Source organism: Sinohyriopsis cumingii, chromosome 6, assembly GCF_028554795.1.
Source record: "Sinohyriopsis cumingii isolate HCF-2022 chromosome 6, ASM2855479v2, whole genome shotgun sequence".
Classification (NCBI taxonomy): Eukaryota; Metazoa; Mollusca; class Bivalvia; order Unionida; family Unionidae; genus Sinohyriopsis; species Sinohyriopsis cumingii.
The window spans coordinates 161,216,746-161,244,538 of record NC_142966.1 but is presented as its reverse complement, the minus strand read 5'-3'; the positions used below and the strand labels follow the sequence as shown (position 1 = coordinate 161,244,538).

The following is a 27,793-nucleotide window of genomic DNA, read 5'->3' as shown; positions in this document are numbered from 1 at the left end:
TATTTGGTCGCTTAGGTTGTAAAAGTATCAATAGGATCATTTAAATAAGGTATTGCAAGGTCTCTAAGTTCACCTTTGTTCTGGCTCTCTCGATCTCTATGCAAAGGAATATGTATTTTCTTCCAAGAACGACCCTTCTCTCCTTTCCTAAGCTCATCAACTCCCTTTGAAGTGACTGCAACGTTTCAACATAATTTGGATTTTAATTATCATATTAACATTATGTTGAAACGTTCCATGAAAGGCAAGGAAATGTATGTAATACATGGATTATCCTGAAATGAAGACACGCATGTTTAAGCACCAGATGCAAATTACTTTTTGTAATACGAAAGTCATTTGTTAAAGTCCAGTTATGTTTTTGATCCATATATGGTTGTCAGGTAGTACGAGAAAGTTCGCTAACAATTCCTGCCTCATGTTTATAAATGTTTTCTGATAGAATTCGTAATTCAAAGTACTTTGGGTAATGTCAATACGTGTTACATTACGACTTTAGACCGTTTCTGAAACAAACAAATTACCTCTCCTTGATTTAGCCATTGATTTACGGTCCAATTAGAGGCTATTTAAGTAGCCTCGAATTGGACCTAACGCAATGGCTAAGAGAACCTTGCCGCGGTGGTGAGAAACTCAGTTTGTCTTGCAATAGGCAGTGATGTCACCGGTCGGCTCAGGCTTTGAGACCGGAATCCCGACATTATCACGTATCGGTGCTACTACCCCAGACAGTTTTCGAAGAGGCCACCGGTATCCAATCAGAACAAAGATAGTCAAATTTTGGGGATGGTTTCTCACGCAGCCAGACATTATTCTGTTACATTCATTGTGAACGAATCAGTGCAGTTTGGACAATGACGAGGGCAAGCACAGGGAAGTTGGAGACACCAGACTATGTTTCGAGTGCCGAAGTTGTGCGCTCGATAAAAGGGTGGGAAGCGAGTTCTAGGAACTTCGGACGAGATTTGTAACAAAGGTTTCTGAGGTAAAACATTTTCGCCTGAACCTTTCTCACTTTCCTAACTAGGTGTCGTAAGATTTATACGTTATCTGCATTTAATTTAGCATACATTTAATATTCTAACTGAATTTAATAGTGAGTAGTGTTAGACCTTGTACTTGTTTGTGTTTCAATATATAGATGTGCATTGTTGGCCTTGTACACGTATAATTAGGAATTTTATATCTGAATGTGTCTTTTATAATTTGTAAGATAAACAATGCGTACGAATATTGTTGATGTTGATAGTTTGCTATGTAGAGAATTAGGGATATGCGTGTATGCATCAGAAGTCATGATATTATTGTTGTTGTTATAGCCTTTATTATATAACAAGAGTGTGTGGAATATTTAGATATGAGTGTATGCTTTGACCCCATGACTTAATTGCCATTATGCTGATGAAAGGTCTGTGAGATTGAGTTAATTCTCCTTTGTTTGAACAAGGAGGCAAAATTTACGTCCCTTCTAAGCAACAGGAAGCTTTGCGGGTGAGAGAGGACGCCACCCGAAGATTAGAGAGAGAGGAGAATACGAGGAGGGCCGGGAGAATAGGCAGTAGTGTGAAAGCGCAGGGCCGGAAACGGAAACAAGGGTACCGGAAGTACAGAAATAAACAGGGCCGGGAGAACGGACACAAGGGTATCGGAAGTACCGACAAGCAGGGCCTGGAGAACGGAAACAAGGGTACTGGAGTATCGACAAAGGAATAAAAGGCGGAAGTTATAGATGAGTAACATAGAAGGGACACGGGAAGGAAACACTCTCACATTTAGTTTTGCATGATGAAATAAATGCAAATTTGGACAGGTCTTGTATTAATTGTAAGCAATTACATTGAAAAATTATCCTGTAATTGTTGAATACCGAGATATAGTTTATAAATTTTTTATACCTTCAAAATATCATTTTTATATTTTATAAACCTAGACCATCGGGTATGCTGACTGGGGGATGGGAGCTATTTAACCTTTTAATTGTCCGTCCTTCTCCGGAGTTAGTAATAATTCTGTAGGAGGTACGTGACAATGGTACAGGTTACTTACCAACTTGATTGTATTCTAATGTGGAGTACTTAGAATCTTCAGTCACATTCGCAGCTCGGAGTTGCTGAAGAAAAGGTATTTGCAAGAGCTGTAGAAAATATGTCAGTGAAACAAGTTTCATTCATTTGGATGCAGCGAATCTTCTAGCCAATGTAAACTAAATATAGATGTAGATACTAAATATAATGTCTTATTGTAGAGTTCCCAAATGCATGTTTCTGAAAACATGGGGCTGGTATTCTGTGAATTTCATTAGCATGTGAGTTCATACATTACGATGCACATACGACTCGAGCTAATGGACACTAAATGGTATATCTGGAAATGAAAAATCGGATTGCAGAGTTTTAAAAAGCATGTTTGTGGCGATTTATATTTGTATAGTAAAAACGTCTTCATCGCCATACTTAACTTAAAACAAAACTCCCAAAACCATATTTGCATTCAGAGAGCATGTATCGTATACAAAAAGAAGATTACGCAATACATATTTGATACTTTTGAAGGTGTATACATGTTCACTTGTCTTTATCTCAATTGATTCAAGCATCGCAAATCGTGCGATTAAGGTTGTTTTCACTGTAATCTCATATTAAAGACGGTCAAACATAACTGTGCGGAGGAGGTTTCTGGTTTACAAACAGAGCTCGCACGCACTTAGTATGGTCACGTATCAAAGAAGTGGATCGTTTCCAAATGCAAATGGATGGTAGATCTTGTCAAAGTGTATGTTGATGCTTTCGCATCATTTTCTCTCATGACAAAAGACCATTCGATCAAATAGTTTAAATATACAGTAATGCAGTATAAAGAGTGAAAAGGCTAGTCTCGTGCAAATCGTCTTATGGCATTACCAAGTGAAATTTTACGTTATGTATAGTCTTAGAAAACTCCCCTCTAGAACAATATAATTTAAGGTTGCTAATTGATTAATTTTGAATTCATATTTCACTCTTTAGATGGAAGTAGTGTTTAGATTATGTACGTACGGGATTTTTCCTTTTAAATATCATTGGTTGTTGTATTTTCTGTGCTTCTTTTGATAGCGAGGTTACCGGTAGAATATACATCACTAATAGTTTGACATAATTTGATAATCTTAATGGCGAAGCAAGAGCAAACGATTGCACATAGAGACTACACGTTCTTGATCTGTTGTCATTCTAAACATGACGTCTGGTAGAAGAAAATGTAAAAGTTGATCATTAATAAAAAATTATCTGATTTACTGGGTCTATTGATATGTATTAATTAAAGGGGATATCACAAAAGTCAGTGCGATACGCTAGTAGTCATAATTTGCCAACAGTTATAACATGAAAATAAACTTGTTATACTGCTCTTTAGTCATAAACTAAGTAACAAAAAGATGAAAAACAAACCAACACGTTTGTAAAAATCAACAAATACATTTATTTCTTAAAGTTACATTGAGAAAATTTAAAAGTAACTTATAATAATGTGAATTAAATCCCAAATGATCTAAATGTTCTGTCATCAGTCCAAAGGACAGAGTGCCGATTGAACTCCAATATTAATATAAAACCTAACACACAATATAACGACCAGGATGTGGGTAAAAAGTACACTTAAAGAACATTCTAAGTTGGCATGTAATGCTAGACCAAGTCAGGTAGGCTATAATTGATTTACACTCAGACACTGACAAAAGTCAAGTGTGTGTGCGTGTGATTTGGATTTTTAACGTTAACAATTTCCCAGTCATATCGTTACGATATCTGCAGTGCGGCAGTTTATATTGATGTATATCACTGGAGCATCAGACCGCAGACATGTCTCATCATATCCCACCCAGTCACATTATCTTGACACTAGGCCGACCAGCCCGAACTCTAACCTGTTAATGGTGAGCGTCAAGAGATGCAGCTGCTAGTACCATTTTTATAAGTCTTGTCATGACTTGGTCGGGATTTGTACCCACGACCTCCAGCATCCGAGGCAAATGCTCTCACCACTTAAGCCAACAGAGCGGTCTAAAAAGTGAGGCAGACGAGCTAAATTAAATATACATTACACTTGTACTTCAATGACATGTCAAATCAGGTCTCAGCAAATAGCATATTATTGTCCTCTCTACGACTATTTAATAAGCCATTATAAAAATCAAAATACATCTTTAAATTTCAAAATAAATATTACACTGCTGAATGTTATTCACCTTTCCATTCTTTACTTATATAGAGTATTAACCATATATAGGAATGATGTGATATCACACCAAAAATTACAAAAAATCTGGACCACGAAGTACAGCCGCTTTGAGATTGGCTTGGAAATATATGTTTTCATAGTCAGTATATATAAAACTTTACATGACTCGATATCAAGCCATTTTGTATTGTTGCACATCGAAACTTCTGTATGTAGTTATGGTACATGTTTAGTGGCAATAAGATGAGAGAGCGTTCAAATGTGAATGACAATACACTCTTGTATACAAAAATGTCCATTAATGATATGGTCTAAATATTATTAGTCTGACGGGTTATTGACAAACACGTTAAGAAACAAACGAAAACAAGAGGTCAGTCACCAGACTCACTGTAGAATATATATATTTATATATTTGTCGGCAGTTAATCAGGTTTGACAGAAGGATAATCTTTTTATGTCAGCGTTAATGCCGGAAAAATTATTTATTCAAATATACTTATAGACCAACAAAGTCCATTAACAAGCGTTACTGGAGGCTGGAAAACAAATGTGTTGTTCCAGAGAGAAAAAAAATTCCTTGGTTACCAATACACCCTTATCGCTTCACATAACACTCCTGTAAACAACATAGATTCGGTTTCAGTCCCACCCCTTTCAAGTGTCTGAAATGGATTAACCAGAGACGGTTAGACGTAGCATACAAAACATTTTGATCCTAATATTCCTTGAGGTCTTGTTTTACTCTGCTTCAAGCCACATGACAATTGCCAACAAAATATTGTCCAGGATATTTTTTCCATGAAAAAGCAAGATGATATAGTTGGTGTGGTTTGGAATTAACAATCTGAGCGAAGCCATCACATAGTGCTAAATACACATAAAACACAAATCTATGAACATAAGAGAGGATGATATTTTACATCATGTTTTGAAGCAAACGTTTATTTCGACAAAAAACGTAAAATATTCTGCAAACAAGGATATGGGATTAAATGTGCAACAATTGATTATTTCAGCAAACAACTAGTAATAATTTGTAATTATGGATATGTGTTTCGATGTGCAGCGGAATTGTATCAGAGAAACAAGGAAAGTGACCGCATAGCGGGATCACTGCAATACACAAACCTTCGAAAAGTATATTTAATATAGACATATGTTTCCTTTTCAATTACAAACTAATCAATATGTCACTTTTAACAGTAATATCGTTATATAATAGAATAATGGGGTTTTATAAAGTTACATAATCCGGGTAATTAGGCAGAAATGCATGTTAATTTCCATCGATTCTGTGTGCTCTACTATCACGTCTTACGTCATAAGATCATTGGATTATTTCGTTCAAGCACTCCAATATCTTAGAATTTAGCCTTTTTAGTGTACATGCTACATATGCATATAATAAAAATGGATTAGTGAATTGTACATTTTAATGTATGTTAGACTTACTAAAATCTTGTAAACGCGTTATGATTTTCATTAGTATCTAAGATATTGTAATTCACGCTTGTTACATCAATGAAGTGGTCTTTGAATCTGTTAACAATATCATGTATCTGTTATTGCCAAATCATTTATTACTTGATTTCTGCTCTTACTGTTTTTATTTTAAGTACAATCAAACCTTTACACACGTTATAAAATAAGGTCCTAGCACTCGAAAGCTGTTGTATATTAAGCATTTTGAGGGCATTCTTTTAGTTATCTAGATGCAAGATAAATACGTATACTTTTTCTTTCCGTTATCTTATTTTTGGTGTTTTTTCGCTTTTGTATTTTTTGGGTAGGCTCAAACAAACATGGACACTACTCAATCTGTAAATTACAGCAATGATACTTAGAACGTTTTATAAGTTTATTTTCATCTGATGTAAAGTTACATAATGTAATATGGTCAACAAAGATGTGTATATTTCTTTAAATTATACAGCTAATTGGAGCTGTGCCTGTGAAATATGATTGACGTTCTATAACCATGGCTAAACATCTTTAAATAGTAGTATATATCATTGATACTAAAGAACAAATAGAATTCGCTTTGGTATCTATGAATAGTGTGGCTATTTACAAGATATATATATTTGAGTTTTTAAGAACTATGATTCATGTAGATAATAATATAGCATAAAATACCTCATAATCATTATTCATGATATCAGCTTCTTGTTGCTGACTACAGCTGCCCGTCTCGTGAATCGCCACTCCTCTCGGTAGATTTGATTCCTCAATATTATAATATGCATTTGTTCCTTCTTCGCTGACATTATTCTTGGAGATCGTATCTGGGTAATACAACTTTGGTTAAATGAAAGAGGCATTGTCTGATTTTCAAAGAGAAATGTGATGCTATCACTTTACTCTGTATATATCAGTTCATTGCATGTAACAAACAATTTATCTTCTAGTTTAAATATGTAAAGGACTGATTTTTGTCTAAATTAGTTCACAGCTTAATGTGGCAGTCAACAGAGATATTTGTTTTTATGTCAGTTTCTTGTAACTTCTTTAGAATTGTTACAAACTTGTGAGAGATTTGCATTAGTTTGTGAATAAAGGTGACGATTTGAACTGAGTGCTATTATATGAAATGAATCGATTGATGATATGATCATTTAAGGCTATAGATACACAATGAGAAATCTCTAAGCTTCTTCAACCTAGATAGTACAAAAGAAGATATAAAGCGGTATGATAACAAAAACGACGAATGTTACCTGTGCGATGAACGGCTAAATTAACGTAATAGGCATCTCTTTCGATTGTTTGCACGTCTGTCAAATTTGGATCCATGTTCCTAGAATAATTAAAAGAGAACGAACTTTATTAGCTATCACAAACACACACACACAAACAAACACACACACACACACACACACACACACACACACACACATATATATATATATATATATATATATATATATATATATATATATATATATATATATATATATATATATATATATATATATATATATATATATATATATATATAGATAGATAGATAGATAGATATAGATATAGATATATTGGAATGGACGCATCTGCCATGTCCAGTTGAAGACAGTAGCAGCATGAAGCAAAATTTGTATAACGAAAAACATTACAAGGACACAATTTCTACAGGATCTCATTTTAAAAATATTTTGAATGCAATATATTCGTTGGATCTGAGAATGATTAGACTCTAAACTGTAAATAAGATAGCCCTAATCGAAGATAGTATTACTTTGAAAAAATAACACATTCTATTTTGGGTTTTTAATTTACTGCTATTACGCTACGGAGTAGAGAAAAGGCGTAAAAAAAGAACACATCGCTCATTTCTTGTTTGTTGGAAATATATTGTTGAATAATGACTCTTTTAAAATAATGTAATGTTCAGTTAAAACACTAACCGTCTTCTTTGGATTATAATTATCACTATGACCACAATTAAGACCACGACAGCAACAGCACCACCAAATGCTCCTCCAAGGATACCAGTTTCGATTTCAGCTTGTGGTACCTTCTGAGAAGAATCTAAAATGCATGAATTTCATCCTCAAAACGGCATATTGTTCTCTCGTTATATTATAGGTATTGAAAAGATTAAACTCAGCTAAATCGTTCCATGAGACCTCTATTAACGGGATATTTTGTACTGTTGAGTTGAAAAAACATTTGAGTTTGGTCTGAATTTCAGCATCAGCATGTTGAACCTTGCCTGTAACTAGCACGATGCATAGCTGGATGAGTTAACTATTCATAATAACAGTATTTTGTAGGCAACGCATAATAACTTCAATGATATTTAGCTACTAGTAAAACTAGATTTTTACGTTTACAAGAAAAACTGGATTTGATTTAAAATCATGGGAATCTGTGATACTAAAGAATAACTTTAATTTGCTATCAAAGCTGGAACATAAATCAAGATGTCAGACTTACATTGCTACCATACAAGATTCCATAAGGGAGTTTCAGTCTGTATTTTCATGCTTTGTTTTGCACATTAACTATTTGTTTAGTATGGCATGTTATTGAAACCGCATAGATGATGATAATAATGATGATTATGATGATGGTGGAGACAGTGATGGTTGTGATATTTGGTGATGCTTTACTGCGATGATGATGATGATGATGATGATGATGATGATGATGATGATGATAAATATCAGCCGCATAACCATCATAACAATTAAAGCGGAAATATTTCGAGATGTATCATAACCAAACATATAATGTTTCGCATACGGATACTTCAATAGCATAGACTACTGATCGACGTAGGTTTATATTATTTGCTAACAAAATGAATTACTATCTGTAATGCGCAACGTATGTAAAGGGAATTAAACAAACAAAATAATACAGACATTATTTGTCTAATATTGAATAATTAACAAAGCAGTCAAAATACCTTCTGCTTACATTTCAAACACATAGACATTACAGAGTGAAACACCTCAAAACTCGAAACCTTTGGACCGAAAAGATTTCGGATATACTTTGAAATCGCGCCAGAGTGCACATATCAGCAGCTTGATTTTGAGTTGATATCTACTTCATTCTTTAATTACGCAACTACCTGCAGTTTATTCTCATTTGTTGATCTTTAATTTCACCCAATGTACTATCAACTTTCTATCATTTCCATCTTGTAGTTAAAGTCAAGGGCAGCCTCGAAGTTTCTCATGTAGACAAGATAATGGTAATATAGACATATCTCTCTCTCTCTCTCTTTAAAAGCTAGCCTAAAATCTAAAGTTTTTTCTACCTATCCAGTTATACATGTTTGTCTTGTCAAATTTGTCTTTGCTTTTCTTGCTGTATCTACATGGTAGCCCTTAATTTTCTACGTGCTTGTTTACATATCCTATTTAGATTTGTTTTGATAACTTTAATAAATGACATAAGATTTCAAGGACTATACAAAGATAAAATGTTAGTTAATGTTCTATATTCGTAAATAAATATATTGCAAAATAAATATATTACACCCTCCCATTTCATATTCCATTTTGCCTTATTTTTATTTTGCTTTTGCAGTGGTGTTTTGTTTTGATATTTTGGGTCCAGTGTAATATTCCAACAGCAAATTTAATTTCCTAGTCATCATGGTGAGTCTAATACACTTTGCAAAACCGTGATTAAACGAGTTGGGGTGACTATTACGATAACGGGTCTAATATTTACAATTTCTTTGCTCTATATAGTATGTGGCAGGTTCTTATTCATTTCTTTCTAGACCCATGATTTTTTGTTTGTTCCATTTTACTTGAAATACATCGCTTATTATTTTTATTTTTTTACTGAAATATGAATATATTTAACACCCTCAAACTCCGTCATACTCTTTGTTTCTTTCTAGTCCTCTCCTCTTTTACTGACCTCTGATTTCCATGTATACGTTTTACACAATACTATACTTACACTGCTGGGTGCGAATTGATTATGCTAATTTAAATCAATTGATGCATGCATGTATGTATGTATGTATGTATGTATGTATGTATGTATGTATGTATGTATGTATGTATGTATGTATGTATGTACGTATATATGTATGTATGTATGTATGTACGTATGTATGTATGTATGTATGTACGTATGTATGTATGTATGTATGCATGCATGTATATATGTACGTATTTATTTCCGGGAAGGTGTATGGGGCGTCCAGGGAGGGGTAGCACCTCTGGTTGGGGGAAGCAGTCGTACTCCTTCGGGGGTAGCTCGCCCACCTTTGGTCCCCACTTGGCACTCAGCTCTCACCTGTGGCATCACGAAGCTGTGGCATGCGAAGCGGCCACATCCCGGAAAACGGCCTCGACTGGCCGGCTAAATCAGGCTGAGTATAGCAAACGGTTCTCAAACCCCGGTGAGTTAGGCTTTGTCTAGCTAGCATGTGAAGACTGGATTCGGCAGCCTGCGCGGGAAACCACTAGATGATCTACGGGCAGAAAGGGGATTCCTAGCAAAACGCCGTGGAGCGCTAAGAGCTCGATGAGACACGTCGGACGTCCTGGTCATCCCCTGCACCCAACTCCGTCTCCGGCCGTCTCGACTTTGTCATGCTGCTGGACATAGATGGTCTTGGGCGAGAAAGTGAGGTCGACGAACTGCGCAACTCTTCCTCACTTAAAACAAAGTCACCGCGCAAATCACTCATGTCATCCACCCAACACCATTTCATCACCCACTAAAGTCCTGTGGCGACAGGTAATCGAGGAAGCGGCAGGTGTGCGTACACTGGCAGGAGGATCAGGCCATTAGGGTCGTTCACCACTGACACGGATCAGCAGTGGAGTCCGCGAGCCCCATGATCGACTGAGCAGCCCTCTTGAGGAATGCACTGCTCACCTCCTTGGCATGAGGAAAGGGCTAGAAAACGTGCCCTAAACATTGCCCACTCCAAACCTCTCTAACCAGCTTACTGCGGCTGGTGAGGACCCTAATTCAGTGATCGAAATACAAAGAAGTAAATGAGGATTGTTCATCTCACACTTGACGCAATGAATGTTCGCACCTTACTGGACAGAGACGTCGCAGAAAGACACCGGAGGAGAACCGCCCTAATAGGAAAGGAAATCACCAGATACAACGTGGACATTGCTGCCTTGAGCGAGACCCGGCTTACAGAAGGAGAACACTGTGAAAGTGGCTCCTGATACACTTAGAGAGGCCGAATAAGTGATGAGCGCCACGAGGCTGGTGTCGTCTTTGCAGTGAAGACATCACTGATTGGCAAATTGGCTGGACCTCCCAAGGGAGTAAACGACAGACATATGACCATGAAACTCCCCCTCCTGTCTTTAAGAAAGCACCTTACCATTATCAGATGCTACGCTACGCTCCAACCTTGACCAACCCGGATAAAGTGAAGGTCACGTTCTATGAGGATCTTCACTCCGTCATTGCATACGTTCCAATGGCTGATAACCTCGTCATTCTTGGCGACTTCAATGCGAGAGTAGGCTGTGATCACGTGGTCTGGGATGAAGTGCTAGGAAAATACGGACTGGGTCATTGTAAAATCAACGGTCTCCTTTTGCTCCAGACTTGCGCTGAGCATGAACTGCTGATCACCAATAGAGTTTTCCGCCTCCCTACCCGAAAACGGACGTCATCAATGCACCCTCGCTACAAACACTGGCATATCGTCGACTACGTCAGCTCTCCAGTGGCAAAGCACCTGGTTCAGACTCCATCCTAGCTGACGTCTACACGAAAGGCGGCACAGTCCTGATAGAAAGGCTCCACCAAAATTTTTTACTGATGTGACAGGAAGAGATTATCTCCAGGAATTCAAAGACGCTTCCATAATCCACCTGTATAAGCGCAGAGGGAATCGCCAGGGCTGCGACAACCACTGGGGTTTATCCTTGCTCTCAATCGCAGGAAAGATATTTCCCAGAATTCTACTGAACCGCCTCACTACGCTCCCTTACCAGGGACTCCTGCCAGAAAGCCAGTGTGGATTCCTACAAGAACGTGGGGCTATCGACATGGTGTTTGGTGCGAGGCAGCTACAAAACAAATGTCAATAGCAAAACGCCAACCTCTTCTCCATCTACGTCGACATGCCAAAGGCCTTCGATACTGTCAGCAGAGGAGGCTTGTTGAATGTAATGGCCAAGTACTTGTTGCCCGAGAAAATTTATATCCGTGGTGCAGTATTTCCACGACGGCATGCAGGCACGAGTCCAGGACAATGGAGAGAGATCTGAGCCATTCCCAGTAACCAATGGTGGATTCAAGCAGGGTTTAGTTTTGGCACCGTCACTGTTCAGTCTAATGTTATTCGCCATGTTGACTAATGCTTTCAGAGACGGATATGTCGGAGTCGGCATCAGGTACCATACAGATGGAAAACTGTTCAACTCCAGGAGGATTCAAGCGAAAACCAAGGTTTATGACAGACATCATCAGTGAATTCTTATTTGCTGATCAACACTGGCTCAGGAGCCGACCTGCAACGCAGCGTTGACAAGTTCTCCAACTCCTGTACATGCATCGGTCGCACAATCAGTACCAAGAAGACTGAAGACCTGCATTAGCCGGCCCCTGGAAGGCCCTATTTTGAGCCCAACATCACCGTCAAGGCCAAAAACTCAACATAGTGCGCCGCTTCACCTACCAATGCAACACACTGTCACAGAGCGTCACTATTGACGACGAAGTGAACCTCTGCATTGCCAGAGCCAGGGCCACATTCCGTTGACTTTATGCTTACGTCTGGAATATAAAAGGCATCAGCATCCAAACCAAACTAAAGGTCTACAGGGCAGTTGTGTTCCCACACTACTTTACGCATGCGAAACATGGACGGTGTATGAATGCCACGCCAGGAAGCTGAACCACTTTCACACCACAAGTCTCAGGACAATCCTCAACATCCCGTGGCAGGACAAGGTTCCAGACACTGAAGTACTCGCCCAAACAGGTCTACCCAGCATCCACACCATCCTGATGCAGTCCCAGCTACGCTAGGCGGAGCGTGTTGTGCGCATGCCAGACCACCGGCTGCCTAGAAGACACTTCTATGGCGAGCTACAGAAAGGACAGTGATCCCACAGAAGTCAGAAGAAACTCTTCAATGACAGCATGAAAGCTGCATTGAAAGAGTTCAACATAACTATTGATTCCTGGGAGCAAACATCAAGCGATCTAGTCACTTGGCGTTCCTCCGTGAGCAAAGGCTCCAAGTTGTGCGAATCTAACAGAACAGCACCTGCAAAGCTGAAGAGGCAAGCCAGGAAAGTGCGTGCCATCAACCCTCCTGGAGATGTCCCACTCATCCCTTGTCCCTTATCCAAGCAAACATTCTGTGCAAGGATTAGGCTCATCAGCCACCTGCGCACGCATAGAAACGAACTTGTCCCTCCAACCCTCGGATGGCTAGAGTGGTCCTCGTCGACTCGATGGACGAACAACACACTCGCATGTATGTATGTATGTATGTATGTATGTATGTATGTATGTATGTATGTATGTATGTATGTATGTATATATGTACGTACGTATGTATGTATGTATTTATGTATGTATGTATGTATGTATGTATGTATGTATGTATGTATGTACGTACGTACGTACGTATGTATGTATGTATGTATGTATGTATGTATGTATGTATGTATGTATGTATGTATGTATTTATGTATGTATGTATGTATGTATGTATGTATGTATGTATGTATGTATGTATGAATTGTTATCCATATTTAATTTGTATCGTGTGCTTGACCTTTGCCTGTAACTGAGGGTAGTATTGTGGGCCTACCTAACTAAGGTAACTTTAGATATAATTTACGACCAAGCCACCGCGTTGTAATTTATGATCAACGCGGTTCTCATAGTAATTTTATCTAGCCGTTCTTGCTCCGGTTCGAATTTTTGTTCAAGTCGGTAACATTGAGGATCCATCATAGTTCTTCTATTAATAATATAATTGCGTAGTTCAACTACACAGCTGGCAGAACCTGTTATGACTCATTTTATCATTGCGTAATATGCATACGTACTTTCTAGCCAATTATCGGGACCCGTTTCAATGGTAAAACTGTCAGATAAATATAGAAAACATCTGACTCGGGAATATTTAAATTAAAAGCAATTATGTGTTTTTTGGGTTTAGCGCCCCTTTAAAAGCACACCGATTACGCCTGTACCATTTACACACAAGATCGACTTTGCTTGAAAGATATATTTCTTTTCTAAATTAATTCTATGTTGGTGTACAATATTCGTTAGTGTGCTTAACGGAGGTGGATACATCGGTGAATACTACTTCACCGTTATAGAAACAATTCCGAAGTGTTTTTGCATTTGGTTATGACAGTCATCGTTTGGGCGTTTGCCTGTGCGATGATTCCAAGTTGACCTCGATTTGGTTGTAGCATATCAGGATGGTTCCAAAGGATGACTTCTACTTGACCCTTAACAAAATATTATGAAAGCTTACACGAGGGTTTTGTAATGCCACTTTGAAGCAGATATTAATCGACAAAGTCGGTAAATTCATCAAGCTCATCGCCACAGTCAAAATACATTACTTATATATAACGATAAAATCTAATCTTAAACACAAACGGCAAAGACGTCTAAGTTGCCGTTCGAATACAAATTTAGTCATTCGAACTGAATTTCATTTCCAGCTACTAACGATATTCCTACTGAATATTTGTAAAATTCGTCATCTTGTCTATTTCTCGTACTTGATGTTGTTAGTATAGAACTAAAAACAATGTCATGCTCATCATAAACTAACATTCGCATTCGACCATAATACCCTTACTTCCAGCTAAGATAAACAAGTATGATCCAGACTCAGGCACCTTTAAAATGGGACATTTAAGTCTATAAAAGCCACTACCGGTATAACAAAAAAGCGGACCATTTGCTAAGATCGATGCGGCAGTGAATTATTCTCCTTCTTTGATTATCATTACCATAATTCTGCCCTGTGAACTTACGAGAAGTGCTGGTGCGGGCACACGAACTATTTTTTCATGCACCTATTGTCTTCTTGCAATATAATATGTATACACATGGTCTTTGATAAACGCAACTGACACACCATAATATTTGATTACACTGTTGTCAGTGAGCTCAGCCAGGTTCTTAATCACAAAGTTGCCTTTGAGCTTGACAATACTATCTTGAAAGTCAACATTAGACATTTGTAATTTACCAGTTTGATCTTCAAAAATCACAACCTCACCTGGATAACACCAACAACAACACGACCAGTAAACTCACTCCAATTCGCTTTCGTGGCAAACTTGTTCAGATCCACATCAGTTTTGTTTCGTCGAGATGAATAACGTCAGTAGCTTTTAATGGATATTTCTTTAATATTAGAAGTACTTTAATGTGAAATCAATAAATGCATGCGGAGATAGCGAACGCTTCTATGCACTTAACGCTTCAACAGCACTACGGTCGCAGATGGGACCATCCAACCGTATTTGTGCTGGTTTCGTCGAGAATAAAAACCATTAACTGTGTTCCGTGTCTGGTTAAATAATTATCAACTGCAGCTTGTGGAGCAAGTCCATAGTAGTCTACATAGAATCAATGTTGAGGTGTCACCACGTATGGGATCCAATGACTGTTAGGTATTCTTGTCAAATCCAGGTTGACAATACCGGTGTCATGTTTGGGTGGCACCATCGATGCAAGTTCAATTCGCATACAGACATCACGAAAATATTTGACTAATTTAGCCATCGCGAAAAAAATTATCATTGGTCAATGGACCGGACAATCAAACAACTCTTCCCTATAGTATTCGGCGACTTGTTCCCGGTAATCAAAGGCCTCTTTCTTTTTTATAAGACCTCGAGAGGCTTCGCCTCAAACCGCTTTTTAGCGCCATCCCATAAGCGGTTCTGACAACTGCTTTTGCAGAGGATGTAATTATTCCACCGGTCTTTTGCATTTGTGTCGCCTCTGATTTGAATAATTTTAATGTCAACGAGGTATTGTTTTGCTTGGTAGAATTAAGATGAACTTGCTGTGTTTAGGTCTACCACATGGAGACATGTCCAATTAATTTTGCTGGAGAAAGATTCATTGTGATGCCATAATTATGTCATTGCGTTTTATTATTTTCCCTTGCTGCTTTTCACTAAGGCCGACCATCACTTCGTGATAGTGCATTATTTAAATACGTATCATTTTTAATTATGAATTTTATATATTTTCCACAATCGCATCGATGACCGTCATTCATCCACCAGCATTCCGCAGTAACAAAGTCTTGTCCGAAAGTATCACAGCATAACATCTGTAAATTAGCACCAGTGGGAGCAACACATGCATTAAATGCATGTCAACAACAGATTTCCTGAACAACTTCAATTATTCATCTGGAAAGTAATAAATCAGGTATGCACGTGCAATATGTTCTTGGTGGCCATTTAACAGCAAAGAAATCTCAATTACTCCTAAGGTGTCATGTATCAGCTTACACTGTATTTGATCATTATCCCGATTTACATTTTAAAACACCACGAACACATGTTTTGGTGCAGTAAGGCCATGTTCGGCACTTATTTGCCAAGTAAACTGTCCCGCAATAGGGGTTGGTCGATGTGCGTCTGTGGTTTGCGAGAGAAACGATAGATTTGACCTGGTTCCCTGCTGTATAAAAGATAACAAACGTTATTCTGTAGAGATAACAGAGGTATCCACAAAGTAAAGTGTAGACTTCTCAACTTAACCAGCAGCACCTCTTGTACACCAAATTGCATTGCTGTGTTGTTCTTGCGAAATAAGGTGACTGTATGTTTAATTTAAAACAAAACCTTGTGAATACCTCTAGAAATCCCAACTATATTAATGAGGAGAACTGCACACGAAAACTTCAACGAATCGTCAAAACGTTGTGATCGACGCTGTCCAAATCCAAGATGAAATTTCGGGTTAGGACTAAGGACTACAGCAGTGTGAGGAACACGGTTTTGCTCAATAGAAGCACGATTAGCATGAGCTAATGTTTACGGTCTATGATCTGCATTATTATTTGCACCTCTAACAAACATCATCGTTGGTCCACTTGTTCTCATGTAATCATCACTGTATCTGGCAAGTCCAATAATTGTTGATAATGGATTCGATTTATTTTCCTTCGATGGAATAACGTACACTGTTAAAGAATGCTCTGATACCATTGTTGACAAATCCAACTTAATCATTAGCTGGGTAATCAGCATTATCATACTCATCAAGTTCCTCCTCCATTTCCAAGAATGCCAAGAATGGAAAGAAGAATTTAGATGTGTACTGTGTTTACAATTCTATTTTTAGTTGATTGGGGTCTCTGGCTGATATGAGTGATACTGAAAATCTTTTTTTACTTGAATCCACTAACACAGATGCGCCCATTGTCAAATTCTGGATCAAATATATCTTTAACGTATGCCATGTTTAAACTTTAGGTTCTACGTATACATTGTTAGTTCCGTCTAATACCTTTTGCACGACAACATTGCAGTCCACAACAGTAATCAACTTCCCACTGCCAGATTTACAATTACATAATCAAACAATCGTTGCTAAGCGGCTTAATTAAAGACTTTACCAATCGCAGGTGCATACTTTATGGCGATGGTAGTGTAACTGGAACTTTTGGTGGCGCTCGAGTCACTAATTGTCGTAGTCGATCTCGAATCGATTGACCCGAATTCGATTCCAGTTGTTTCATCCGATCCACAGCATCCATTTTGATGCTATCAACGACTCTCAATGCTACTTGTGTAGCATTTAGTGCATAATGCGAGGCCAGAGCCTTGATCACGTTTGGTTTCGCCAGTACACAATCCACGAACAACATCTTTGAGGCCAGCTTCATGATATGTCCAATAATCGGTTTACTTGCGCTAATATCACGTACACATCTATTATGTTCACGTATGACTCTCATTCTAATATTAAATGTCGTGTCCATGTCTAATGTATCGTTGTATCGTCAATGTTGAACGGCGCCAATCAAGAACGTGCCCGTTTTGAACCACAAGAGTCAAACAAATATGTGTAACCCGATCATTATGAAATGGAACATATACAGGTGATGAGGACGTAATAAAATCACCTGGTTACACAGCTGGTGAAAACCCAAGCAGAATATAAACGTGAACAACTACACCTGTCGTTTCAGACCTGCCTTCATAACTACCACTACATTAGTCACAAGTTAAAATTAATTTGCATTTTTGAGGTAATCCTCACAATGTCCGGCACGATATGATATCCCACGGAAAACAGTGTTTACCATCTGAAATGTTGCGAGGCCAACCTATAACCGATCTTAGTGACAACGTTCAATGTCAACCACATACGTTTGAGATTCTATTGCAATGATAGAACTGAATGCAGCTTCATTGGCACTTATATAAATTGTTGAGTCTTTGTCGGTTATTAATGTAATTCCTATTCGAATTTCTTCATTAATCAATTCTATGTTGTATGCGTCGGTAGGACATTCGATTGTATTCCTGGAGGCACCATAATCTGCTGAAAACACCAATGAAGTATTAGACCAATTATAATAAACTGGCAGTGAAGGTAGTGTGATCTCAAGTGTGCATAGTTCACAAGCGGTAACAGGTACAGAATAGGTCACACTAAACTCTACATGCACTGATCAGATAGTAATCATCGGGGTAACGCTCTGGACTGTATTTACAACAAACTGTTGTAACGCAGCATATATTTCATGTACAATACACACATCCTCAATTGTTTCAGAACTCATAATCGGTGAAGGAACTTCTTTCGTTATATGAATCATGGATATCTTCAAACATTCATGCATCAGCGCGTAATGTGCATTTCTGTCTATGAAGCCACTGGTGACAGTCGCAGGCAAATCGATATAGCTTCATAAATGACTTCTGGTGCGTTGTTGCAAGCACGAAGGGAACCAAAACGTGTTTCCTATCCATCCGCAATGTCGTTAGGGTCATGCTGTCCATCTGGGCCTTCTACTGGCTTTGAGGGTGACTATTTTGGTAACTGCCTCATTGCCAACCTTTGTACATATTCATCTATCCATTCTGTTTGCTTTTGGTTGTGCCAGACTGAGGTGCAGGTTGTTCTTCCTGATTTTCTATACTCCAAGCTTGACGTTCTTGTTATTGTTTCACTTTACGTTCAAATTCATTTCACTCATCACCTGCTGCCCTATCCTTGTTAATCCTTTTCTAATATACACATTTAGCCTAATTTTCAGTTGCTGTCTGTTTATGACGAACCTTATAACATAGCCTTACATAGTTTGTCCAATCGTATTGAAAATTATCTGCCAATGCTAGAAGAGTTTTGTCGATTTCTTGACGGCCAATCTCGTTAAATATTTCAGCATGTGTTAACTTTGACTTATATTTGAATCGTGTCTTTTGATCAGCCTCCTCTTCTTTTACCTCAGTATGCGCTAGTAAGTGTTTGATAATCCCTGCGCTTTCTCTCGTTGAGTTTGACAGACTTATAGTCATCAGCAGTCATACTGGACGACACAGTTTTTCTTCTGTCCCGCTAACTATGCCACTTATTCCGCCCTTGCTCTTGTAGCCTTCTAAATATTCTTTGCACGTTTGACAATGTTCTTTGTGGGTTCAATCAAGGGTGACAATGTTTGTTCAAAGCCTGTTGTGACATCTTCTTATGCAGTCTTATCATTGACGTTTTATTTTTGCCTTTTATGACATTACGAATCAGTTCCTACATTTAATGAGTAACTTTACAAACGTTGCTTCTCATACTCTTCTATGACATCACTGGCAGAACTTTTATTTGATTGATTTATATTGTTAAATTGATGTGTTAGCCCTCACGATATTTACCCCTGCACGTTCCAGTCAAATCAATGGTGAGAAAACTATACGTATTAGTTGTGAACCGCGCAAACATATCACGAAACTCATCTCCACTGCGGTCGCTGGACACCACGTGCATTGCATATTTCCAAAGTCATACGCTTCAATGCCACAAAGTATCACCAGCATGTTACAGTTGTCATGGATCACTTTATGGACATATGCGTATCGTTGAGTCAAATACATGACGCTAGTGTTTTTGTGTCGGCCCCGTAACAATCATCCAAAGCCTGGTGAAGCCCCTGTGAATCCATATGATGCTGGATGTTATCCACATGACGTTGATTACAAGGCGACAAACGATATCCTTGCACATCAACACGCTGTTGTCGACCGCATTCGTGACGTAAATGCCATTGCGCGACCAGGTTCTGGAGAACGAATCGCAAGATGGATCATCAAAGAAAGCATGAAAGCAAAATTTCACTCGGAGGCTCTGCGTGCGGTGGCTCTCATTAAAAGTAGACATTCTGAATAAACAATGGATACAAAAAGCTGGACATTATCCAAAATATTCTACAGTCCGAGTAAGTATTAGAAAGGCGAAACCGCCTTGGAAATTCTGGCCAGTAAAACGAAGGTCACTCATGGGATTACTCTAACATGGTTGCTCAAACAAGTGCAGTGGCAAATTTACTTGCCAGTGCCGATAAAAGATTCACGTGATAAATGTCCAAATGCCAAGTCATATACATCAGGCTGATTTGTTCTTTCTTCAACACGATGTTGTCCATGATCGACAAGGCCGATTGCGAGTTGTTTAAAGTTGTCGTAATCGTTATCAACCTTTGTAGATGCACATCGCCTATCAAAGAGTTGTTCATTTCCACTAGCAAACTAGACATGGGTTGGTATTTTCTTTTGTGCCATTGCGTCACCTCTGTTGATATGCCTCAGGTACCATCTCGTATACCGTTTATATACTCTCTATGCTTCTATTGACAGTGAAGTATAAACTTGACAAACTTTGCCAATAAGTACACTTTGTAGTAACAAAGACAACTGCTCTCTTGGCCAATTCAAATTTTCATTTTCAGAAATTTATTTACTTCAGGAAAATATTGATCTACATATCTTTAATGAGGATACTCATCTAGTACCTTTTTGTAAGATCAAAACCTCAACATTTGTGAGAGAATTGCGTTCTGCTTGCCAGTTCTAATTCGTTTAATCTAAATTGTATTTCCCTTTCTACCTTTTCTCTTTCTCTCTGTATTTCTATTTCCATCCCTCTTTCTTTTTTTTTGTATTGTATTTATATTTGTCACATTTCCGTTTCCCTTTCTTCTTTTCTGCACATACATTTGCATTTTCATATTCATATCCCGCTTTTTGAACCTGACGCTTCTTAGTTTATTTTTCATCTGTTTTTTTTGTTTAAATTGCAATTACATTTCGTTCATATTAAAGCTAGATACAGATTTACAAATTAAACTCAGAGCATTTGCATACAAAATTTGTTTATCCTCCAAATACTGGACAAAAACAACGACAGTTTTATGTCCGAAAGTGAATATCGGCTTGCACGCTACAACAACTCCTTTTTCCTTAAACACTCCAATCATTTCTGGGAAACAAAATTCTCCACCACTCAAACAAGACAAATAATTTTCCCCAGTGATGTAAACTGGTCGTCTGCTGGACATTTAATGCCGATGGTGTATCAGAGTCACAAGACAGCCATAGCATCACTCGGTCTTGCGAGAAGAAAAAAAAATTACAAAAGAAAGTAAGGATCATAATTCGAAAAAAAAAAACATAACGCTTATTGAAAGCATTGCTATTTTAATTCTTGGTTGCCATGTTTTTGGAAATAAAAATACCACAATTTTATTATTGAGATAATAGTGAGCTAATATTAGTTGTAAATGTTTAGTAAATTTAACACTTGCATATTCATTAGGCTTAAATATTAATTGTGTATATTTTTACTATGGGATGAGAATTGACTTTAAAACAATGAAATACAAAAGAAATAAAGCTATATGGAATGTCCCCTACCAATAATATATGTCAATGGGTTCCTTTGGGAATGTATTCTAAATAACAGTATTTCATTACTGTCCGACGGTAAAGAATTAATACAGACTTCTTATGGCAAAGCCAAACTCCTTAGATCATCTATCGGTATATCGAGCTTCTGGTTTTTACAGAGTCCCGGAGTCTACACTTAGAGAAAGAACAAACAATATTATTAAGATGGGACAAAAAGTCCTGACAATCTGTAATCAATTATCTCAAGTATATTACTTACATTGGTTAAGACGGTTTTAAGAGAGATATCTTCTATTGATATTTAAAGTGATGGCCGGATCTGACAGCGAAAAATGCCCAGAAGATTACCCTCTTTAGAGCGAAACTGCAACCAAAGCTGTAACTGGTAAGTATTTAGAAAGCAGGACTACATTATGAGAGAAAGTGGGCTCAAAGACACACAATTTTGAATATATACGACCGATGAAACCTGCATTAATTCGTACCATACACCACTTGAGACTGTATGTGTAAATGACAGCATCCCAAAGGCCATGACATCTTTCCGGTCTGCAAATAGTACCATTATTGCGATTGTATTATCACTCTATTGTCTTAAACTAAGTAACATAAAAGACGAAAACCAGCAACGTTTGTAAAATTTACCAAATAATATATTTGCCTGGGATATAAATTAAAATTTAAAAATAACTTACAATATTTTGAATTAGTAATAAATGTTTTATCATTACTCCAAATGTATACATATTCAAACGAATTCCAGCGGTATTCCAAATAAGTTCCATTATTGAACGTGATTGACGTGCCCTTCATCCCGAACGTGATAATGTACTAATGGCCTGAATTGTGATTATGTGCTAAGTCTTTTCATGTATGACAATGATAATTCAAAATTGTCCTTGTCTGAAATCATTATATTCCCAATTACTATTCCACTATAAGAATATTTTTGATGCACGCTTTGTATTTTAAGTGCATAATAATTTTAGCTAATACATCCGCCCAAATGAAATACTAAACGCAACAACAAGACTAATTCTGCCTCAGATGTTAAATACAAGAATTCAAAATGTCGTCAAGTAAGCAAGATTATATAAAACACTAAGTCGCAAACGTTGAGCCAGAATATAGGTCCAAAGCTCATTTTTAGAAAATTCAATGTCGTAAGAAAATACAATAAAGGACATGGGAAACATCAGGTACAACAGGTTCTTTTCTGATTGAATCTTAATATCATAGGCCCAGACCCAAATAAACAAGTTTACATTATTGATAATGATTATAATATTTATTCCACACTCATAGAGACATAATAACTAGGTATTATTTGTTTACAAAGTAAGGGCACCATCAATGTCAGTAGTCAGGTACAAAGTGAACTTGACCAGGTCAAGTCAAACATGCAAGTATATATCATACATAATTATGAACAAATTAAAAAACATAACAATTATTAATGTCATGGGACATCATATAACTCCTTTTCATATTTTGTCAAGATACGAGATCGAGTACGTTGAAGGCTCCTGCCGGATATGCTGGTAAGATGTTATAATCATGTTCTTCAGACCATATTATCTTTCAGAGCTACAGTATGGATCGTCATTCTTAGCATAAGTCCATCACTGAAGGCAAACATAAGCCTCGGACGTAAATACTGTTTGATGAGCGTAAATCGCATTTGCCACTGACACTAACCCAGTGGGAAAGAGATAGGAATGTAATTATTAGCATGATTCCTCTACACACAAATTATACCAACTAACCTAAAATGTTGCCATCTCTCGTCACTTTAAGTGCCATTACTATAATAAATAATATTCGTATCGATAAAAGTCCAGGCGTAACCATAATAAGATAAGACGTCGTACAACTGACAGCAAAAACGACTTTTTATGCACTTTATCTTAAATATATTTGATTAGGATTTCTTATATCGTTTATCCACCTGAGCAGCGGCTAGTTCATTTCTGCATAGCGATAGCACCATTTACAACCCACGGTGGTTAGAAAGACGAAATATTCTCAGATAGTCCCATCACTCTAAATGTTATTACTGCTTTTACTCAGATGCGGGTGGTCAGTGATAGTTCCAGCCTATGTAAAAGATCGCGTTTGCTTCTAGCCCGAACCGAAAAAAAATTCTCAGTCTTTTGAAGTTGTTGGTAATGGAAGATCCATTGATAGGTTCAAAGCCTAACAAATATAAAAGTAGTTCATAGTTCAAACACAAACCATATGATGCGTTTTACCATTTTCTATGACAGTAAGTCCGTTAAACAAGGCACCTACTGGACTCACCTGATTTATTGCTCAAAACTGCAAGCTATGCAAAAATAGCTTGTTTAGGAGCATATGCTGTCTCCTGGATGCATGATTGATATAACTATAATTGTTTTGTCCTTTGCATTTGTTCCTGTGTTCATACAATTAGTATTGAAATTCACCAGTTTAGACGTTATGTGAAAAGAATGATAGTATATATGTTTCACATTTTGTTCACGGTGTTAGTTTTCTGAACCAAAGCAGACATAAGTGGTCGTTTACCGCGATATTATATTAACCTCCCTTTAAAACTGATGATTGTCAGGTTGTATTATACTGAGCAGAAAATAAACTTAATTGTTTTCACATCACTAACAATGTATTGTTAGCTAATTGAGAAATTATGTTAAAGAATCAACAGGAACAAATATCTCCCATGGCGACTATATTTTTGAACCATAGACAAGACACATAAAACAATATATGCATTTTTCTTTATTTCCCTTTGATACCTATTTTCTTATTTATATTAGAATCTTGCTTAATATTTGCACTTTTGTTACACGAATCTCTAAAATCTATGGGCTTGGCATGCGTGAAAGTATTCTCTTTTTCTCTTGTCATAATGATCATATTCTGCACCACGCTAACACTTCCTGGTCCGTCCATTATCACTTCCGTGGCCATTGTAAAGAGGCATCCAACCAATATCCGTCTATATTGGAGCAATATTTTTTCCTTTACCTCAGTGACCACAGCTGAAGCCGTATGATCATATGCCACAAACTTATAACATTGCAAATCAAAATTATTAACGAAATGAGTAACTGTATGTTTATCAGAATTATTTACTGATGTCTAAAAAGCTATCGTGTATAAATAATTGAATTGCTTAGTCAATTATGCATGGTACAAAGCGGAGTTTCAACTAGTTATCCATTTTAGTAGATCCATATCGATAAATATGTCAAACAACATTCATATTATGACCTTGGACTTTATGAATACGTAAGATGAGCACATAAATGTTCAAAAATCATCCCGTGTACTGTCGTTAGATAATCAGAGATTTAACTGACCATGCATAATTCCTCTTAAAAGATCATACAATAGATCACAAATCCGTCTATGTCATGGATAGATCTTATAATACAGAAAAAACGTGCATCCAATGAATACATTCAGATGGGTTTAGTTTTCGTTTGCATATTAAATTTTGTTATATGAATACAAATCCGAAAGGGGTATTATTGTTTACATACTTGTAGGAAATAGCGGTAAAATTCTGGGACTTTCAGGTTGTAGAACATTGATATACATATAATACAATAATGTTCTTCAAACATTCAACGTATTTGTACGTTTGAAGGGTGGCAATACTTGAGACTAATGCAGTCTCTTGAATAATATGGTCGTTAGCATTCTGCAGTATAATAAGGTGAATTATGTGTGCTCTACGATTCGTTTTCATAGAATGATTATCTCGGATCTCCCCCAATTATATAAACATGTCCTAAGCGGTGACTCAGTATATTACTTTCATGCCGTGTTAATGTCAAATATTTTGAACACATGAGAATTTTTAAATGCTTAATAGCACTGCCGGATATGAAATCAGATTATATGGCTACACATGTGTACATCATCTTACTCATCTAGATCCAGAGATGTTAAGAACGTCGTAAGGCTGAAAGAACTTTGCTTTCTAACGAGACTCACTAATCATGAGCAGATCTATGAAGCAGTTCAGAAGAATGTCACAAACATAATTCATGCCGCAAATGTAGCCCACTATAGTACTAAATTCACCTAATGTTTCAGCTGCAAAGATCTTTCCTAGGATAAGAACAAACTAATGTTGTGGAATACATGTACAACAATTACAACGACCTTTCATCGCTTTGATCTTGCAGACCTGTTTGCTAGGTTCCTCCGTTACAAAGTTCAATCGATTAGAGAAAAGCCTTCTAGCATGATCTCAATTTATTTGTAGTCACCATATAGTTGTGTAAAGAATTTCAACGGCTACTTTTAACAGCAGCTAAACCTATCTCTATGGATTTGGTACAAATATCATTGTGACGAAGAGCTCCTCAAGGTCATGTGAACTCGACGAGACTCAGACAGCACTGCTGCCTGAGTGCTTAGATTCAATGTCTTCACTAACTGATGTTATCAATTCTCATCCAGATAACACCCATCAGTTTTCAAAACTGCAATTGTAAAGCCTCTATTGAAGAAACCGACGCTTAACAAGAACGATTTTAAAGAACTTCCCCCCTTGTGTCCATCATCTCATTTATTCACTAATAATAAAAAAGATGTCCTATCCCAATTTGTTTCTCATCTGAATTCCGATAGTCTTTTTTAGAAATGTAGTCTTCACATGGCCTCGCTATAGTACTGAAATTACCTTTCCTAGAGTTGTCAAAGAAATTCGCTCTTCCTAGAGTAGTAGATATAGTACAGTTGTCAATATCCTTGACTTGTCTGCAGCATTTGACACAATAAACCATAATATTTTACTTCATTGTCTCCAGCATGTATTTGATTTTGTGTCCGTAATAGGAGAACATTCCAGTCCAGTTGATCAATACTTTGGTGTTGCACATGTCTCTCTTATATATCCCATTTTCTTCATTCTATAAATTAAGGTGCTCTCAAGTTTAATAGATCGACATATATTATTCTCCACTATTGTAAACTGATGACTCTCAAGTATCAAAATCTGGATGCCAAACAGATGTTGACGCTACCATCCGATGTGTATGGAGCTGCATTTCCAATATGAGGTCATGGATGACATGTAACAAGCTCTAGATGAATGATCATATGACTAAAACTATTCTGGTCGGCACGGATTGACTTTCTTATTCACATTCTTTCTCTCAAACAATTAGTATCGGCAATACCAGCATAATATTCACATAGCCAATACGAAACCTAAATGTCACTCTCGACACTACTCACTCATTTCAACAACTTGTACGGAACACACGAAAATCTACAAATGTGGAGCTCAGACGTATCAATTCCAATCGCAATTTTCTTTCGATTGAGGCCACTAAAACACCCGTGTGTTTCTTAGTACTTTGAAGGCTGGAATATTGTAATTCAATTATATGTGGTGTGTCTTAGTTTCTACTACAGAAACGTCAAAAGGATCAAAACACGGCTACTCAGATAATTCTTAGGGTACGAATAACTTATCACACCTCCACCCTTGTTCTTAAGCTTCAATGACTACCGGCGTTACAGAATCAAATACAAAATCTATACACTATGCTAAACGTACTTGACGTACGTCAATGCTATATACCCGTCGGACGTCGCCTATGCGTACATCCTATAAAAACGAAATGACTGTAAATGAAAGCTTTGCTTAAATTGTGAACACCAACTTAATATATATAACAGTAGTGTTGGTGTGGTAACATTATTTATTTCCGAAACAGGCAAAAAGATGTACCATTTCGTAATCATTTTGACTTGGAGCAAATGTTTCCAGCAGATACATATACATTTTTAAAAAAAATAAATAGCTGAAAAGAATATCACGTTAAGAGGTAGCACTGATGTAATTCAAGCCGAAATAACGAAAACGCACAGACAATCGAAACTAAATTTCGCGCAGCAAAAATGTGAATACATAGTATATCATTTAATGGAAGAATTATAACAGGGTAATATGTAAGAACAAAAGTGGTTTAAGGACAAAACTTAACCAATACTAAAGGAAATGTTCAAAACTCAAAATTGTTCTTAGATATTTTTAAATCTAATTTGCATCTAATATATTGTTTGAAACCTATGGATATAGCCATGCTGCATACACGTTTGATGAACGTTACGCATATTAAATGATACTTTTCGGTACTGACATGACATTATTTGGAGGTTTTGTATGTACAAGCAGAGATAAATCAGCAGCATACTAGTCA

The 27,793-nt window shown here is 37.2% G+C and overlaps 1 protein-coding gene across 1 annotated transcript in view; it reads right to left on the bottom strand.

Moving 5' to 3' along the window:
• LOC149798405 (uncharacterized) overlaps positions 1–27,793 on the bottom strand; it is a 106,092-nt gene that overhangs the window by 6,683 nt on the left and 71,616 nt on the right. The window contains exons 7-10 of the mRNA XM_089963605.1: positions 7,623–7,746; positions 6,939–7,018; positions 6,358–6,506; positions 2,047–2,110 (exon numbers count right to left, since the gene is read on the bottom strand). Coding sequence (XP_089819731.1) covers positions 2,047–2,110; positions 6,358–6,506; positions 6,939–7,018; positions 7,623–7,746 — 417 coding nt within the window. The remainder of the gene's footprint in view (positions 1–2,046; positions 2,111–6,357; positions 6,507–6,938; positions 7,019–7,622; positions 7,747–27,793) is intronic.